The 18,670-nt window shown below is 38.9% G+C and overlaps 1 protein-coding gene across 3 annotated transcripts in view; it reads right to left on the bottom strand.

Moving 5' to 3' along the window:
- Positions 1-18,670, bottom strand: part of ARHGAP10 (Rho GTPase activating protein 10) — a 150,336-nt gene that overhangs the window by 77,418 nt on the left and 54,248 nt on the right. For all 3 annotated transcript variants that reach the window (XM_069855330.1, XM_069855332.1, XM_069855331.1), the window contains exons 4-9: positions 16,859-16,930; positions 13,885-13,986; positions 10,599-10,709; positions 9,028-9,132; positions 1,812-1,941; positions 44-150 (exon numbers count right to left, since the gene is read on the bottom strand). In XM_069855330.1, the coding sequence (XP_069711431.1) occupies positions 44-150; positions 1,812-1,941; positions 9,028-9,132; positions 10,599-10,709; positions 13,885-13,986; positions 16,859-16,930 (627 nt within the window). The remainder of the gene's footprint in view (positions 1-43; positions 151-1,811; positions 1,942-9,027; positions 9,133-10,598; positions 10,710-13,884; positions 13,987-16,858; positions 16,931-18,670) is intronic.

Raw genomic sequence — 18,670 nt, 5'->3', positions numbered from 1 at the left:
GATAAAGGGGAAGTACAAGAGTAGAATATAAAAACATACTTACAACTTTTCCTCCTGATCTGTGTTCAAATGGGATCATGGTGAACTTCTTTGCCTCTTTCCTATACGTGCAATAATGCTTCACCCAACTGGAACCAAAGGGAGCAGGCCCTATGTAAAATGGAAGCATTAAACTTTTCCCAATTTGTGTGTTTTCTTCTCCTGCTTTCCAAAATGTTAATTAAGAGTCCTACTTATTTCCTAATAATGCAGTATTTAAAACAAGGGTATGAACTAAAACCACTATACAAAGTAATGCAAAAGTTAACTTACTTAACTTACTATTATAAAGAGACATATATGTAGCATGGCACCTTTATGCTTAATGACAAATGGAAAGAATTATTAATGTATCTTTGTCTCACTATTATAGACAAAATAATTTTTCCTTATAACATAAATATCCTTTGGAAACTTTACTTAAGCAGAACATGGAAACCTAGTTTTGCATTTGGTAACCTGGAGCTAAATAACTGCAAATTATTGCAATTAACATTTTACAATCTCTATGTTATGGACTGCTTAAGGTCTAATCACATTTTTGGACACTAAAACTCACTCCCAACCATTTATCAGTGCACAACCTATGGAGAAAACACATATTTAAGAGCCCAGTCTACCTCATACAGTATCATTGATAGCTGCATCATAACATTACCTGTTAAAATTTGGATTCTGACCCTCTGCAGCTCCTCAATTCTATTCATTTACTTTTTTCTTTAAAGAAAGTCCCATAAAGGAATCTTCTCTTTTGAAGGACCCTGCCCCAGAGCTTCAGGGAAAACAGTCATGAGCAGTTCAAGCTGACAATTTCACTGCTCCTAACTCAGAAGGTCTTACTGCCCTGCTGCTCCCCAGCTCAGCCTCAGGCATAGCCACCTCTTCTGAATTTTAAAGCTCATGATGACCAAGAACAGCAAACTGATCTCAGAGAACAACAATTTTTCTTAATTTTTACTGCCAGTTCTCTTAAAACTTATTTCTTAACACTGTAATAACCAATGCTTCCATGAGGAATGTTGCAGAGCCTTCGATTTGTGAAACATTTTACAGAAGTCTCTACTTCAAAAGTAATTGATTAAATATCATGAGTAAAATATCTCGTTAGAATAAGCAAACAGATTTTCTATGACTGTGCATGTGTAACACATGATTTATGAAAAATGTTTTTTTAAAATAAAAACAAAAATAAATTACTTTGTGGTCATTCCTTGAGCGGTGAGAGCCCTGCATCTTATCCAGCTTTTTCACTACAGTAAGGAAGATTTATAATTGTTCAAAGTACTGACAGGATATGATTTAACTGACATGCACCTTCACAGCATGATTTTCAACACTAGCAACGTAATACATCATCTACTTTATTTGACCCTATGATCACAACTATTTAAGGAAAGAATAACACCGAACCAAGGAAATAGCAGTTAATTTCATCATAATAAACTAGCTCAATATTCAAAGGCTAATTTTACAACTCATGTTGATGTATGACAACAAATATTTGACAGTTCTAGGGGAGGTCATTAGGAAAGGACTAAAAATATAACGTGAAATATATCCTTTGGTGAAATATAACTTGCTCAAATTCAGTCACCTTTGCTAAGAACTGTCCCACTTTCATGGTCTTTAGTGAGCCACTAGAGACTCTGAACATTTACTCAGATGACTATTTAATAAACTACAAATTCTTTATGTCTTCATGCTACCTCTAGAAATAAGACTTGCTTGTATATGCAATATGAGCACTATCGGAATACAAAAATACACCTTACTTTTTTCCTGTACATAAAGATAGCCTTCCATCGTGAAGTGATTTGCTCTTTTATGCTCCTGAGGATTTCTTCTGATCTTGTTCATGAGCTCCTCTACCTCTGACCTTGTTCCTTCAAAACGATTTCGTGTCTAAAACAAGATGGCAAAAGCCCATTAGTAAAGACAGTGGAATATAGACTTAGTCTTCCTGGCAGAATGGAGTTATAATTATTATTTATAAAATGAGAGAATTGTTCAGGTCATTTTAGAACAGTTAGTGCAGAATTTCCAGAATAAGTTTACTCTTTAAGTTTACTGATAGTCTTCAACATCAAAGTATGGTTTAGATAGGTCCAGGGAGATGATTCTGCACCCTCTACTCTGCTCTCATAAGACTTCACCTGGATTACTGAATCCAGCTCTGGAGTCCTCAGCACAGGAAGGACACGGATCTGTTACAGCGAGTCCAGAGGAGGCCATAAAGATGATCAGAGGGCTGAAGCACCTCCCATATGAGGACAGGCTGAGAGAGCAAAAGGAGAGCAAAAAGACAAGGGGTAACAGTCTTAAGCTGAAAGAGGGGTGATATAGATTAGATATTAGGAAGATTTTATATTCTTTTTCTATGAGGATGGTGAGGCACTGGACCAGGTTGCCTAGAGAAGTCATGGATGCCCCATCCTTGGAAGTGTCCAAGGCCAGGCTGGAAGAGGCATTAAGCAACCTGATCTAGTGTAAAGTGTCCCTGTCCATGACCAGCGCAGGTGAATGGATGATCTTTAAGGTCCCTTCCAACCCAAACTATTCTAGAATTGTCAGAGCAGATTTCTAAAATCATGTGCTGACCTGTTCAGAAAGAAGTGAAATACTGAGTATGAAATTACTTTGGATTTGAATATTCAAATTTTCTTGGAAAAATATTACTACAGATGTTGGATTAATTCATGGGATTCTTACTAGTTGTCAGGAAGGAGAGGTTTTTCTGTGATTATCAAGGAAGAAGTGACAGGAAGGTCACCAACAACGTATACACACCCTTACTATACACATGCCAAATGTTTTGATCACACACAAGCAAAAGCATGCAAAACAACAACCAAAGAAAACACACAAAAAAAACCAAGTCCAGATGATTATTATTCTTGAATGTCACTCATTTCAAAATCTGCCAGCAGCCACAAGAAAAATGTTTAGTAGAATATTAGTGAAAACAATCAAGAAGTAACCACATCATCCCCAAATTATGCAACAGGACTACACAAAACACTAGAGCAGCTCACATCTGACGCAAGAAATGCTTCACTTCAGGCTGAAAAATACTGGCAACTGGCCAACAAGCAAATAACAAACCCAAAACAACCATGGTAATACCTAGTTTTCTCTACATTCCAACTTGCTCAAATTGCACAAACTTAGTTCCATAACACGATTCCAAGGTAGTATTTTCCGCAGACAGCACACGTTTTGAGGAAAGTATATATTTGAAGATGCATGCAAGAAGCACTTTGTTGCTTTCTGAGAGCACCTTTATTTCTCTGAAAATGGATGAACTTCTACAAATGCTGCCTCACTTATTTTATTTTTGTCCCCAGGACAAGCATACAGTTGCATACACTAATGAATATATAATGAACACAAACAAGTACCCATTCTTGTATTTAGATAGTGCTCATGACTGGCTATCTGTACATGTAAATTACAGATTTGTGCTTGGAAGGAGTTTATTTGTGGGCATAAACACCGTCCATGCAAACTGGGCAGAGCAGCCACTCATACGCATAAGTTTTATAAAGGAAAGCTGAAGATCTTCTTTAGGTGATGACTAACAACAACTGCCTTCTTACCTCCAGGCAAAACAACTGCTCTGAACCCTCCCCATAGCCATCATCTCAATTTCAGGTCACTTCTGCTTGCAAATTTTGGAGTTAGACCTTTCACATAAATTTATTTCCAAGGCTCCAAATAATTTTTTAAGCTCCTTTTCATTATTTCCTAGAAGAGCTGCACTAAAAAATATACCCTGTGCTCAGACAAAGGCTGACAGACTGCTCATACCTAAACCTTCCTGTCTGAGCACTGATGACTCCCAGGTTAGATGCTTTAAATGATCCTGCCAGTACCTTTCTCTTAGCTGTGCAGTAATCACAAGTCCATGTGTGTGACATGCGCCCGGGGAATGGCGGGGTGGAACACCAAGGGCTCCAGAAACTTCAAGAAAATTTCTATCTCCTTTTGTGCTGTGACAAAGTTGAGGTTAACCAGGCGCTGATAACAGCCACTGCATTAGCGTGGCTTTGCCGCCTCTTCTCAGAGAGGACCAGGTTTGTTGGCAGGGCAGTAGAGCATGGTGAAGGCTACAAGGATCCTTGTGTAGGGTTGGGCAAATCGCTGAGATAACAAGAATCAGCTTAGTGGAGCTTGGGCCACAAGGCTGGAGGGTTTGGGCTTTTTTCTTTCTTTTATTTTAGAGGGGAATGATGGGAAGGCAGAGTCGGGAGCAGGGTACAGAGAAGAAATCTACAGCATAATTCTCAAAGTAAAGACAATGTGAATGAAAGGGAAGGCAATTACTACACCTATACTGTCAACTCTCAAATCACTCTCCATATCCAGCTAGGCTGTCTGTACTGAATCTTGTACCCCTCAATTTCTAACATGTCAATACACTGTTCTGCCAGCAGCTCGGCTGTACCACAGCCAAGCCCTAGCTTGATTTTCCTTTGGGATGTTTTGTTCATCTTCAACACAGGAGAGAATGTGCGAGAATATACCAGAAAATTCAACGAGGAAGAACTATCAACACGCCCAAGTGGCCTTGCAGCGAGGATGCAGAAAAACAGATAAATCATGCTAATCATTGCTCAGTCATGCATGCTTAACAAGTAGAACCCTTTGTGTTTAGGTAACATAGGCCTGTGATAGACTTGGGGCCATCCTAGAAAATATGCTTGAGATTCAAGCCCTGCTGTGAGAAAGATCAAAGCACAGTGGAAAACTAATTTGCTTTCCACTAATAAATACAATCTAAGTGGCAAGCTTCACGGGTTTCTAGCAAGGCCCTAGCTCTGCAGTGCCTGCATTCCTGCTTGCATTTTCTCAGCTCAGCTGCTGTTTTTCAGAGTTGCCCCAGATCATGAACAAGGACCAAGCTCCACGGTCCCTGTGTTCCCATTTGTGTTTCCTCTGCCCAGGTGCTGGTTTGGAGTTGCCCCAGATCATGAGGTAACAGAAATAAATTTATTCTTTTCATTTTATCAGTGGCTTTGTACCTGTTCCCACACCCTGCCCACACACATCACGTCCCCTCATGCTTTTTGCACATGCTTCCTTCTATTCCCCTGTTTCCCCAGACTGTTGTTAAGCCTCATCTCCTTTCTCTCTACAGCTTTTTGAAATCCAGGTCAGTCTTTCCATCTATTCATGAAACTTGAGTTGTGATGCTTAATCTCTTTTGGATTTCCTGGGGCACACTATAGCACCATTCAGTCAATTGAAAAAGTAGCTGCTGAGATTAGCTTGCTTTCTTATTGCTTATCACTTCTTCAGACCACTCCACTGGCTCTTTTCTACTGGAAGAGGGGAAATATAACTCCCATTATTTTATTAAAAAAAAAAAAAAAGGAAGACCCAGGGAATCACAGGCTAGTCAATCTCACCTCTGTGCCCAGCAATATCATGAAGCATATCCTCCAGGACACTCTGATGAGGCACATGGAAAGTTGTGCCTGACAAATTCTGTGCCCTTCTACAATGGGACTATGGCATTGGTGGATAAGGGAAGAGTAACTGACATCACCTACTTGGACTTGTGCAAAGCATTTGACACTGTTCCACACGACATTCTTGTCTCTAAATGAAGAGACATGGATTTGACGGATGGACCACTTGGTGGATAAGGAACTGGCTGGATGGCTGCACTCAGGGTATTGCGGTCAATGGCTCAATGTCCAAGTGGCAACCAGTGACAAGCGGTGTTCCTCAGAGGCTGGTATTGGGACCAGTGTCATTTATCACCTTTGCCAGAGACATGGACAGTGGGATTGAGGGTGCCCGCAGCAAGTTTGCCAATGACACCAAGCTGTGTGGTGCAATCAACAACGCTGGAGAGGACATAAGCCATCCAGTGAGACTTTGACAAGCTTAGAGATGCAGGCCTTTGCTGATCTCATGAAGTTCAGTAAGGCCAATAGCAAGATCCTACATTTGGGTCAGGGCAATCCCAAGCACAATTACAGGCTGGGCAGAGAATAAATTGAGAGTAGCCCTGGGGACATTATTCCAATGTCTAACTGTCCTCATGGTGAAAACATTTCTTCTGGAATCCAACTGGAATCTCTCCAGGAGCAATTTATACCCATTACCCCTTGTCTTTTCCATGTGATTCCTTGTAAAAAGAGTCTCCATCCTCTTGGTAGATACCTTTTATGTGCTGGTACATGGTAATAAAGTCTCCCACAAGCCTTGTCCTCTCTAAGCTTAACAAACCCAGTTCTCTCAGCCTTACTCCATATGGTAGGTTTCCTAGTCCTCTGATCACCTTAGTGGCCTCTCCCTGGGCCCTCTCCAGACTGTCTGCATCTTTTTTGCATAGCAGGGACCAAAACTGAACTCAGTACTCAAGGTACAGCCTGACAAGTGCTGAGTGGAGGTGGATAATGACTTCTTTATCTCTGCTGCTGATGCCCTTCTTGATGCACGCCAGCATCCTGCTGTAGCACACCATTCACTCATGGTGAGCCTGTTGTCCACCAAGACCCCCAGGTCCCTCTCCAGCAAGGTGGAACCCAGTCTCAGCTTTATGCCAGGGTTATGTATTTCCAGGTGCAAAGACCTTATACTTATCTCCTTTTAACTTCATAAGGTTCCTTCTTGTCCACCCTTCCAGCCTATCCTTCCTTCCTGGAGGGGAGTTCTTCCCTCTAGAGCATCACCCTCCCCACTCAATTTGGTGTCACCTGCAAACTTCATCAGGGTGCTCCTGATCCCAACATCCAGCTCACATACGAAGATATTAATCAGCATCAGGTCCTGGAGGACCCTGCTTATGACTGGTTGCCAGTTTGAGAAAGAATTATTTACACCCTCTGGGTATAGCCTGTCAGACAGTTCTTCAACCACTGCACAGACCACTTGTCTAGGCCATAGCGTATCAGTTTCTCCAGGAGAAGGCTGTGAAGAACCATGTCAAAAGTCTTGGAGAAGTCCAGGTAGACAATATCCACTGCTTGCCTCACGTCAATTGATTGGGTCACTTTGTGGTAAAAGACAATCAGGTTTGTAAGCACTATATGCTGTGCTGCATCAAAAGTGTGATCAGAAAGTTGAGGGAGGTGATTTTGCTCCTCTATTCTTCTCAGATGAGACCTCACCTGGAGTACCGTGTTCAACTCTGTGGAGTCTCCAGCATAAGAAAAACATGGACCTGTTAGAATGGGTCCAGGGGAGGACCATGAAGATAAGAAGGCTGGAGCACCTGCCCTATGAGGACAGGCTGAGAGATTTGGACTTGGTTAGCCTAGAGAAGAAAAGGCTCTACATAGACCTAATAGCAGCCTTCCAGTACTTAAAGGGGGCTAAAGAAAAGCAGAAGAGGGACTCCTTATCATGGAGTGCAGTGATGGGACAGGGGTTTTAAGGTGAAAGAGGGGAGATTTAGATTAGTTATTGGGAAGAACTTTTTTCCTGTGAGGGTGGTGAGGCACTGGCACAGGTTGCCCAGGGAAGTCGCGAATGCTTCACCCCTGGAGGTGTTCAAGTCCAGGTTGGATGAGGCTTTGAGGAAGCTGATCTAGTGGAAGGTGTCCCTGCCTATGGCAGGGGGTGGCTGGAACTGAATGATGTTTAAGGTCCCTTCCAGCACAAACCAAAGTTCTTCAAAACTGTATCACAGCTTCCCTCTTAGATTTCATTTCTTGCTCATCTTGCATCAGTTCACAATATCCACTGTAGCTCCGTGCTGCTCCTCGCTCTGTTAAGCAAGGCACACAGAAGAAGCAAGGCACACAGAAGAAACAAGGCTGTCCAGAAATCTTCTCAGAAGCACTGATTTCTGCTATGAAAGTCAGCTTATGAAGTTGCCACCACTTAGTTTCCCTACCCAAATCAAACAACAGTTCAGGAGAAAACTTGAGTCTGAAACATAAGGAATGGTATCATGACACATGAATCACGTCACTATGTATTAAAACAGCTACAATCCTCCCTTCCCCCTTCCCGCCTCCCTGCTATCACCTGCTAGTTAAGCCACTTCTAAAAACAGACTCAACCTCTGAGAAGTAGTTCCTGTCTCTTAATACCAGGTGCCCTTAGAGGTCAAAAAAACTGTCACATCGTCATGAACTGCCTGCTTACAGTACAGTACATGATTTCTTCCTCATCAACAAGCCTTTGGCACATCCACATTCCCTTGAGTGAATTTTGTTCTTCAAAAAATCTCAAGGAAGCAAACAGACCATCTGGAAAGTGACTCTGTAAATCAAATTGCTTCAGCTAGCTGCCTTGCTTCCTGCTGTCCCTGTCCTGAGCAGATCACACTGGGCAATTTGGTCTGAGGGTACACTAACTCGTGGTGGGCCCAGATTAGCTTGCCCTTGAATGAACACATTGTTTTGTCAAATACACCACGGGTGCGACCACCAAATTTCATTATGCAGTTCTGCACCCCTAACCAGAAGGGATGTTCTGGCCTGAAAGGGCTGTTTCAAGACAAACAAGAACTCCAAGTCACACTGCTGAGAGAGATGCCGAAAGAAATGCTGATAAGCCCAGCTGTGCTCCTTTCCTTTTCTTGGTTATGGATAAGATAGACCTCTCAAAAAATGACCCTCATACATGACCACCACCACACTCTATTTCATACACCTAAACCACTGAGAAACTCAGCATTTCATCACCTACTCTCTGAACTCTCCAGAGTTTGAAAAGACTTCATTTGTTTTAAAGCTCTTTTATGATAATCCTTGCGTTATGTCTCTGTAAAAAACTAGAAAAAGGAGTGAGGGTGTTTTACTTGGTGTTTGTTTTTTAGAGGAGTATCAGAAACGAGGAAGAACTCACTGGAATTAGTGGGAATCTGTTCAGCGATGTGGTCGGTTAACCAGGAGATGGCACTGTATCCCCAAACGTCACAAGCAACGCACTAAGGAAGGTCTTGGCAATTCAGATACTGTACCTACCTTAACTTCTAAGTGTGATCTTACTCACCAAGAAAAGGCATAGATATCAATCTCAACTTACATTTTGTATATTTATCTGCAGGGCCATTTTATAATGATTGAAGTCTTTAGCGAGTTCATATCCCTGATGATAGAAAGTGAACAAACCCTGAAAAAATGACAGCACCTGAAATGCAAACAAAAGACTTGTTAGAATTTAAAACTCCATTGACCAGAATATGATTTGTGCACGCAGACATTTTCAGAAAGACCAGAGATCACAAAATAATTATTTTACAAGCAAATTTCCACTAATGGCTACAATTCATGAATAACCAAATTAGATCCAAATAATCAGCTAAGCATATAGACATTTTTCTGGCATTTTATAACTGATCTCTACTTTAAATTTGACCATAAGCAATATAGATCGTCTCCCAAACTTTCCTACATAAGCTGCTCTGATACCAATCATGTCTGGAATAAATAGTTGTGCACAAGGAGGTAATGATCATCGTGTGTTTAGTCACCATTTCCCTGCTCATTCCTCTCCCTGCTAATGACCACATTGAGATGACTTTAAGCAGACAGCTGGTTTGTTGGAACAAAGCAGCTATCCCTCCACTAATGTTAACAATCACTACTTTTTGTATGCAGATCTGACTTTCATCAGAACAAGCGAATGATCCACGTTGCAGTTTCCAACTTCAGTGTTTTAAATTGAAAGAATGAACATGTTATATACTACATCAGAAACAGGGTGAGGTGCAGTACTGCCTACCTCTCCTGTATGGTTCAGGTTGTTGGAAAGGAGTGATAGGAAAGAACAACTCTCTTTTGTTAAAGAGAACAAATCAAAGAACCAATAAAGTCTGAAGTAATATGCAAATAAATCATTTTAAAAAATGCAAAAATAGCTAAATTACATGTTATCAAGGGGAAACAGGGTAAGAATTTGGTAGTAAATAATTTCAGTTAACTACCATAGTGTAAACTTCAAATACAAACTGAGCAACATAAAGTTCAGCCCCATCCGGAAGACACATTCACAAAAGAGAAAGGGACACGTTTCAAAAACATAATTTGAAGATGTATTACTCTAGTCCAGCTCTCGACTAGTTTCAAATAGTTTAAAACACAAGAACCAAGTCCAAAACTAATTAATTAAAAAAAAAAAAGTAGAAAATTAGAATATATACAAACAAACAAAACCAAAGAAACACTAAAACAACAACAGCAAAAAAATTCACATAACCATTTTCCACAACATTTTCCCATTCTTTGAACAATGGTAATATATTTAAAACAATTCATGCATGCATGCTTTTCATTGAAATTCAGTAAATCCATTTGACTTCTCTAGTCTTCATACCACAGATCTGAGGTTTTTGCCATACAAGAGATGGTTTCACACATTTTCTGAAAATCAACATCAATGGGTCCAAATCAACTTTAATTTCTGAGGTCAGCTTTGAGATGCCTGGTTTATCTGTATTAGGAATTTGCACTGATGTAACAGGAGTGTTTTAAATTCTGTTAAGTTACACATTGCATACATTTTCCCAGAACACAGAGCTCCCTGGCTTTTGTCCAATTGCATTCCTTCTCCATCCCTTACAAATGACAGGGTAAGCTGAATTCTCTGATACTTACAGGTTCCACGCACTCAAATTTCTTCCGTTCCTGTATCTCTTGCAACTTGCACACGTACTCGAGGGACAGCTCAAAGAAGTGTTTTCTATTCTGCTCGACTTGGTTATCTGCCTGCACACAGAATACAGCTAATGAAGTTTCAAATACATTTTGCAGACAGCGTCTAAATAACACACGTTTAGCATACAAGCCACAAGCGAGAAGACAGTTTTCTTAAGATGTGGATTTGTTCCTTTACAACACAGTTCATTCATTTACTTTTAAATGCCAGCAGGAGTTCCCTTTTACTAGATAATCTTTCTTGTTCTGTATCATGAAGCTAAATTTTTTGCAATGTTCCAATAACATCTCTTCAAGCTTCTTTCCTATAGAACCCAAGCCAAATACATCAGAGCAGGCACTTGTGCACTGCTTTAATAGCACTGAAGAGGTGCCTCCCCAAACAAAGAGAGAGGGCTAGCAGCATCTTCCATTAGAAAAAGAGTAAATAACCTCTCTCCTCAAACTAAGGAAGAAAAGGTTATTGTTGAAAACCACATTGCTGGCACTGTGAGCTTTACTCTATAAACCAAATAACTGGTGTGAAAAGCCAGAATGCTATCGTATCCATCCCACACCTGTGCTCACTCCGACTGCCAAGAAAAGCAGTAAAAAAAGTTCACTTTTTGCTAAGACGCTTCATGAGTTTCCAAAGAGCATCAAATATTTAAAGATGCAGCCTTATTAGCTGCTGCTGACAGCTCAGCTTTGCAGGAGTGCCAACACCGTGTTGATGGTAAACAGTTATTTCAGCTGCCATTCATCTGTACATAAATATTTAAGTTTCTAAAATATACCTATTGTTTCATTAAGTTACTATTTAAGGCTGACGTGCCCTCATTAACCTATAAAACTTCAAGAACCGCGTAAAGGATACCTTTATTAAAATACATTAAAGACAGGTTACAAAGGATACTTTAAATGATTAGTACTTAGTCTTTGTCCATGTGATAAAACCAAACACTTCTACTCTAAATTACAAAAGGTAATGGAGAAAGGGTTATGTGAAGTAAGAACCAAACTTACTATCACCCACTCTCTCTTAAATACTGAGACTATATCCTTCATGCAGAACAGTGACTGCTATGCTTTAAGAGGATAAGTCAAATTAGCCTTAAGACAGTTTTGCCTTAAGACAAGCTTTGCTTTGCAGCTCTGTGCTAGAAACCTGTCAGCAGTTAAAGGGGCATAACAACAAATGCCATTAAAAAATAATGCACTGATATGCACACTAGTGAGAAAAAGTATTTCAAAAAGCCAAGTCATTTTGATGCATCCTATAAACCATGAAACACAGGAACTGTTTTGAGTTGTCAGTAAAGCTCCTAATGATATATACATGCACTGGAGTGCAGCCACAGAAAAGGCTGTGAAGTGAGTCTACTAGGACATCTGGCTAATCGATAGTAAGACTGCACTACATACACCAAATCCCCACGTAAGCCTGTTTCTATCTCTCTTCTTTGTTTTTCGGTTGTTTATCATTTTGGTTGCCCCTCATCCCCCAATAACACAATATCCAACACAGCCACTTCATTAATTCCTCTCTGTTCCCACGTAAATATATCATCACATCTCGTGTCATTTTTTTGAGACATGAGCCTCCCCGTGCACCCAGCAAGTTCACTCACTGTTGCATTGTACTTTGTGTACAGCTAGAGAAATACAGAAATAAGACACAAGCCATGCCTCAGTGAAATCTCAGGAACATCTGTCCACTAAAAGAGGCAAGGGCTATGTTAATATCAGACACACTCCACAGCACGATGTGTTTTTCAGCAAGTTTTTGTTACATTTATACCTGCATCCTTTATTTACTGCTGTCAGGAACTGACACAACTAGCTATGTATAATACTAAATTAGAAACCTCCCATATAATTACATGCAGCTATTTTCTAAGCTTGTACAAGGAAGTTATTCCTATGTAGCATTCTGACAACATGTTGCAAGTCATTTTTATTTTAAATTGCTTATACATTTATACTTCAAATCTAAATGCACAAATCAAAGATCCTGACTGAAGAATTTCATAATTTTGGTTCATGAATCTTTGAAGCACATTTAAAAAAAACTATTTGTTCTTTCTAGTCTTCACACACGCTTTAAAACTCTAGACTATATTCAGTACAGCTTCAAAATGCCTGCTAAAGACATTTCATATTTTTCCATTGAAGTTAGGTCTCATTTTAGACTTGGAAATATGGTTCTTGATATCATCAAGTAAGAGATCAGAATTAATATTTCCCGCCCTCCCCCCATCAAGTTCTTTGGCAGCTGATCAGTTTGATAAAAGTGCAGGTACTGACACATGAGCAATGTTCATTAACTTCACTAGGACAACTCAACTCCCCAAAAGACACTTGTTCATGCATATGAGGGCCTATGCTCCAAATACACTATGGATAAGAAACACCCTAATGAAACACAGGAACAGTTAGAGTTCTTAAGTTCCTAGTTAACTTGCCAGTTACACTAACCACTTTCATGAAAAATGGCTTATAGATTATTTGGGGTGGGTAGAGGGTTGAGAGAAGAATTATCTCTGAGAAAAATATTGTTTAATGATACAAAGCATTAATAATTCTAACATAATTACATTTCTCAAAAAAAAAAACAAAACCCTTCTGCCTGCAGCAAATCTCTGCAAGATTTCTCTGCTGTGCTCTCACAAACTATTTGCTATTGCTCCAGAAATAAAAGCTGTTACAAATAAGGATGATGATAACAAACCCACAGGGACAAAAGGAATGTCAGGAAAAACAGATTGGGTTTTAAGTTATAAATTGTCAACAAGCTTTTTTGGTAGCGTTATTTGAAAAAAAAAAAAAATCAGATCTTCAAAACATGAGAGAGAAAAAGCACAAAAGCACTTCTTTTGGGAATACAAGTCGTTGTGCTTTACATTAAGCCTTAACAAAGGACATTTATTCACTGCATACAATGCAAATTACATATACAGTAAAGTCTCAGAAGCAACGCAGTTTTTCACAGTATACTTGCACTTTGCGGTTCCCTTTATTATATAAAAAACCTATGATGTTCAGTGCTTAATACACACGCCAAGTAAAGTCCTCAATTCAGAAAACGGTAGTGGCATACCACTAGGTTCAGCAAATATTTCTATTCTCACCAACTTTCCCAGGTGACAGGAGTTTTTCTTTTACCATTAATACTATCCTTGCATTCACATATAACATATTTACCTATTCAAAAGCCTTTAGCTTGCATAAAAAAAGGCATCAATACCTCTTGTAATTGTGGCTCTTTCTTCTTAGCTGATAAGTTCAAATGCTTTTCTAACAAACTGTAGTTCTTCTCTGTTTCTTTATCAAACTTCTTCTTTTCCTCCTAGACAAAGAAACAAAGTAATATTCATTTTATATAAAAACACAAGAAAAATCTCCTTCTGCCTCTTATAGTCTACTTAATCAGAACCAGAGAGAAAGAAATTATCATGGCTCCAGTAACTGAGGAAAAGTTATGTTTCCAACTCAGTATTTAAATTAATTCAAAAGCAAGCTTGAAATGAAATCCCATTGCATCATTATGGTGAATAAAAATATATAAATAAATAAATAAAATATATAAAGGAAATCTTAAAAAAATCTAAAACTTAAAATCAAGCTAGTAAAAGATCAACTTTCACAGATACACATGAATAGCACTTCTATGTGCAAATCCATTTCTCTGACCATCAAAAGCAAAGTACTGGAAGAGGTGCTGCCATCAAATTTTTCTAGAAAATCCTGAGTTTAGTGTAGTAAAAAGCATCATATTACTAAAAAGCCCTTTCATTTCCTCAATTCTAGGTTCCTAACTCTTCTGTGTTAAGACAGAAATCAGCATTGATTAAATCAACCAACCAGTTTTGAAGCTGTTTTTAGCATAAAAGTACACATAGCAGTTGAAAATAATCTAAAGGAAGTCAAATCAAGTATTAAATAACATATTCAAGAACAGACACATTTATTTATTAAAAAGATACCAGTTCCATTAAAATATTTTTCCATCATCTGTCAATTTGGAATATCATTTAAATGTATTCTACCCATCATATCAGTTTGACTCTACTGACATCCTTGCTCATTTTTTCCCTCTTAACCTTTCTTTTTTTATAATACTATATATAATAAGTGATACACATTTTTGTTCTCCCAATCACTGGGTTCAGAAGATGGCATTCTATTAAGGTGGGGATCTGAGTTGCATAGAATTGCTTCTTAGAAAGGGCTTTTACCAAAAGTGCTATTTTTTTCCCTTCAGTATAATTCTAAGAACTTCCTTTAAAAAAGCAGCCACAATATTCCTTCCCAACTGAGAAATATTAAGGTAGGCATATGATATTAGTGTGATTATGGATATTAGCATATTGGCAATTAAAAAGGAAGAGGAGGGGGTAATCTTTATATTAGCCAAATTTCCATTGAACTGGTCAACATTTGAGTGCTGCCAGAAAAAAAGAGCATTATTAACTTAAAAGTAGTGAAAGCCAGAAACTTTATGCATATAGTTGGAGATTAGAAACAGCAATAGTTTTTACTGAGGGGAAATTCAATAAAGGTCTCAGCTTCCAACATTATGGGGCTGAACATTTTTCATTTTCTATTTCTTCTTAAGCCTAACTCAGGCCATTTCATCAGAAGGAGATTTAAGATACAGCAAAATCTGCGGTAGCAGATTCCACTTTTTTTTTGTAATGGTAGAGTGTAAATTTTTCCTAAAGCAAATCCTACACAGCATTCCAGCTGTACTTCACTCTTAGATGTCATAATATGGGTTTCAAAGCTAAGCAGTATTATATTTCCAGCATTAGTACATTGATTATACTGAATAAATATTCAATTAAGAATATTGAAATACTTAAATACTTTTAGATTATTTTGATTTAAATAATACACAATTATGCAAGAATGTTCTACTTAAGGTCACGGAGAACTCTGTCCAAAAAAAATTCAGCCAAAAATAAGAGCTTCAACTACTTAGAAATAGTATTCAGCAGTACACTGAAACACAAGGGAAGAAGTGCCCAAACAAATGAAAGATGCATACCGTGTGAATGTAACTTGTCATGCTGGAAACATAAGGGACAGAATTCTGACTAGGAAATTACTGAATATCATTAGCATTAGGGACTCTCACCCCAAAATGGTAATGCTTTTTAACATCAAAAATACTGTTGAAATAATCCATTCATTTCAGCTGCTATGACAATAGGTTACATTTAACAAATTCTTTTTTTCCTTGGAAGAATCCCTTTACTACAGAACAAGTTTTTTACTGTATGTTGGTTGTGATGTCTAACATACAGACATCCATACAATTACACAAAGCTCATTGTACTACTGAGTTGTAATGACTTATTAAGAAAAGAGCAGTTTCCATTCATGAACGCCAAAATCATATTCAGAACGTGTTAATCATTCCTGCTACAGTCAAAATGTATTGTGCTCTTGGAACTGAAACATTATCTTAGCTATTAAGTATCACTGCTGCTGAAGTTATGAAATTATAAAATAAAACATCTGCAAAGCGGTAGTTTAGATTTGAATGAATTGAGTTTCGCAACAGAAAACCTGTGGAAAGGAAGAAAGAGGTCAAATTTGTCCTTTTACGCAAAGCTAGTCTGTATTTAACACATGAAGTTTAACTTGTCTTTTTTAAAAGAAATATACACAATATAGTAACAACTCCTAAAAAACAACCACTGAATACTTTCAATGAGATCTTGGCTTCAACCTCTCCATCCCAATTTTTCTTCCTCTCATACAGAGGCAATGAGTTATTTATTCAAAACAAAAAAATAAAATAAAGGCATTTTTCACTTTGCAGGTTGCAAAGATACAGTTAAAAGCATATGGATGAGCGAGTTCCTGTGGGTAGTTAATATTTTTTCAGCCTCTGATTGTGCAACTGCAAGCAAATACAAAGCAGAACAGGGTTACCCATTAGGAAGTGGGGCAGGCTGTTAGCAGGACTGCTCCTATTCCAGACACAAGAGATAAGGGAGGAGGAGGAGAGAAGAAAAAGGACATTCTTCTCTTCTTGAAACATACTTTCCATTTGTTTCTAAAGAAAGTCTTCAAGTTGGGGGGTGAAAAAAAGAAGTGCGAATACATGAAATATAAACAACAGTATCTCTCTGCCAAATACATGTCATTATTGCAGTGCAATCCAAGTAAAGAAATTAAACAGAAACTTATAAAGGCAATGAGGGACAAACCTTTACAGCTCCTAGCTGTTCTTTCCTAAATCTTTCCAAAGGTTTGATCAGAGTTTCAGTAACACTGAGGGCCTAAAGAAAAAACAGCACGGGTTAGGTTTCTGTAGCCAGACTGACAAGTCACTTTAGCATTAGCAATAAAAACAAAAAAGCAAGCAAGCTCCAAGGCAAAATAAAGAAAAAACATGCAATTTAGGAGTCTTAAATCCTAATTTAAAAAAAAAAAAAAAAAGACAAAAAACAAACACATCTCTCTGTTCATCCAAGCTTTTAATCCCTTGTTTCAATCCACTATCAGGAAAATTAAATCTAAAACAAATGCAGAAATTTACAGGCTGCAGCCAAACAGCAAATGCTTTACTTGTGCCAGCCCTGCAGACCATGTTGACAGTCTCAATGACTGAGCAACAGAACGTGACACAGGACAAATGATTTTGATTTGGGAACACAAACATTGCTGCAGCACAAAACATAATAGCAACTGTAAAACAGGCTACAAAGTAGCAAATAATCTTTCAACACACAGTTAAAGCCATAGGCGTTGAGGGAAAGAGATATTTTGAATATCTATCTATCGACATTCAAGCACACTAAGAAAACCTTAAATTAACCAGGGTTATAAAATCAAGGGGTGTGAAGACAAGAAACAAGAGGTTTAGTTGACTAGGTGAGCATCTACCAACCAGTGCCCTTATAAACAGCCTCATAGCCATACTAAAGAGGAAAAAAAAAAGGGGGGGAGACATAATCTGCCTCTGTTATAAAACAGAAAATTGTAGCTTATTAGATCTGTCCAGCAAACACAGTTTCTGCTTTACATGAAATTTTAGCAGAGACAGAGCAAGGTTGGGATTGGTGCAAACAAGTCTTCAAAATCTAGAAACTGTTTGAAGTTTCCGCAAAAAGCTGAAGCTTCCCAAACTTAACAGCAGCACAGAAAAGACAGCAAGAGTGTCAGAGGTGTGGAGGAGCAGGTGGGATCTTTTTGGTCTCAATTCTAAGGCAGACCACAGAGTAAATAATGCCCAGGACTTAGCTTAGTACAGCCATGGGGCTGACCTGCCAGGAGCCCAGGAAGCCCACCTTAGATACGACATGGGGCTTTCTCTCTTTTTTCCCCCACCTCCAACCCTTCCAATGTGAAAAGTTCCAGATAAAACACCAGAGGCTTAAATCAGCCTTCCAGAACATTTCTGAAAAGCCTTTACCATAAAACATAAGAGGGATGTATTAGAGACCTGGCACAACACAAACCTGAACAGCATTGCCTGCTCCCGCCTACCCCTGGAGCCATGCAGGGATTACTAAGAGAGTCAACCTGCCAATTCACCGTAACCAGAGCAACTCAGATTTTTTTTAACAGCCACAGCAGCATGCTAACCCATGTAGCTAACTAGAAACCCAAATATCTGGCAAGTCTGGGCCAAACTGCATGTTGCACAGTCATTCACACAACAGATACTTCCTAACTTCAGAGCACTTGTTCCCATGGCCCAAACAACCTCTTTCTGTATCCATTTCCTGATTTTGTCAAAAACATTTAAAGTGCCCTTCAGCACACAGTAAAAGAAAAGGGAACACAACAATTTTTACTTTCAAACAGGTATAGCAGCACTGGGCTAACCGTGACACAGGAGACTCTTGGGTCTACCTGGAGAGTGGGGGAAGGAGAACACAGCAACTTCTGCCACGTCTCCAGCCCAGCAGAGAGATACATCCTGAAGAGTTCACACCAAAGCTTTATGAATGCTCGTGGAGGCTGGAGAATCATAGAATCATAGAATAGGTAAGGCTGGAAGGGACCTTAAAGAT

Source organism: Phaenicophaeus curvirostris, chromosome 4 (assembly GCF_032191515.1).
Source record: "Phaenicophaeus curvirostris isolate KB17595 chromosome 4, BPBGC_Pcur_1.0, whole genome shotgun sequence".
Taxonomy (NCBI): domain Eukaryota; kingdom Metazoa; phylum Chordata; class Aves; order Cuculiformes; family Cuculidae; genus Phaenicophaeus; species Phaenicophaeus curvirostris.
Note: the sequence above shows the minus strand (reverse complement) of the source record. Positions and strands in the feature narration are given on the sequence as shown.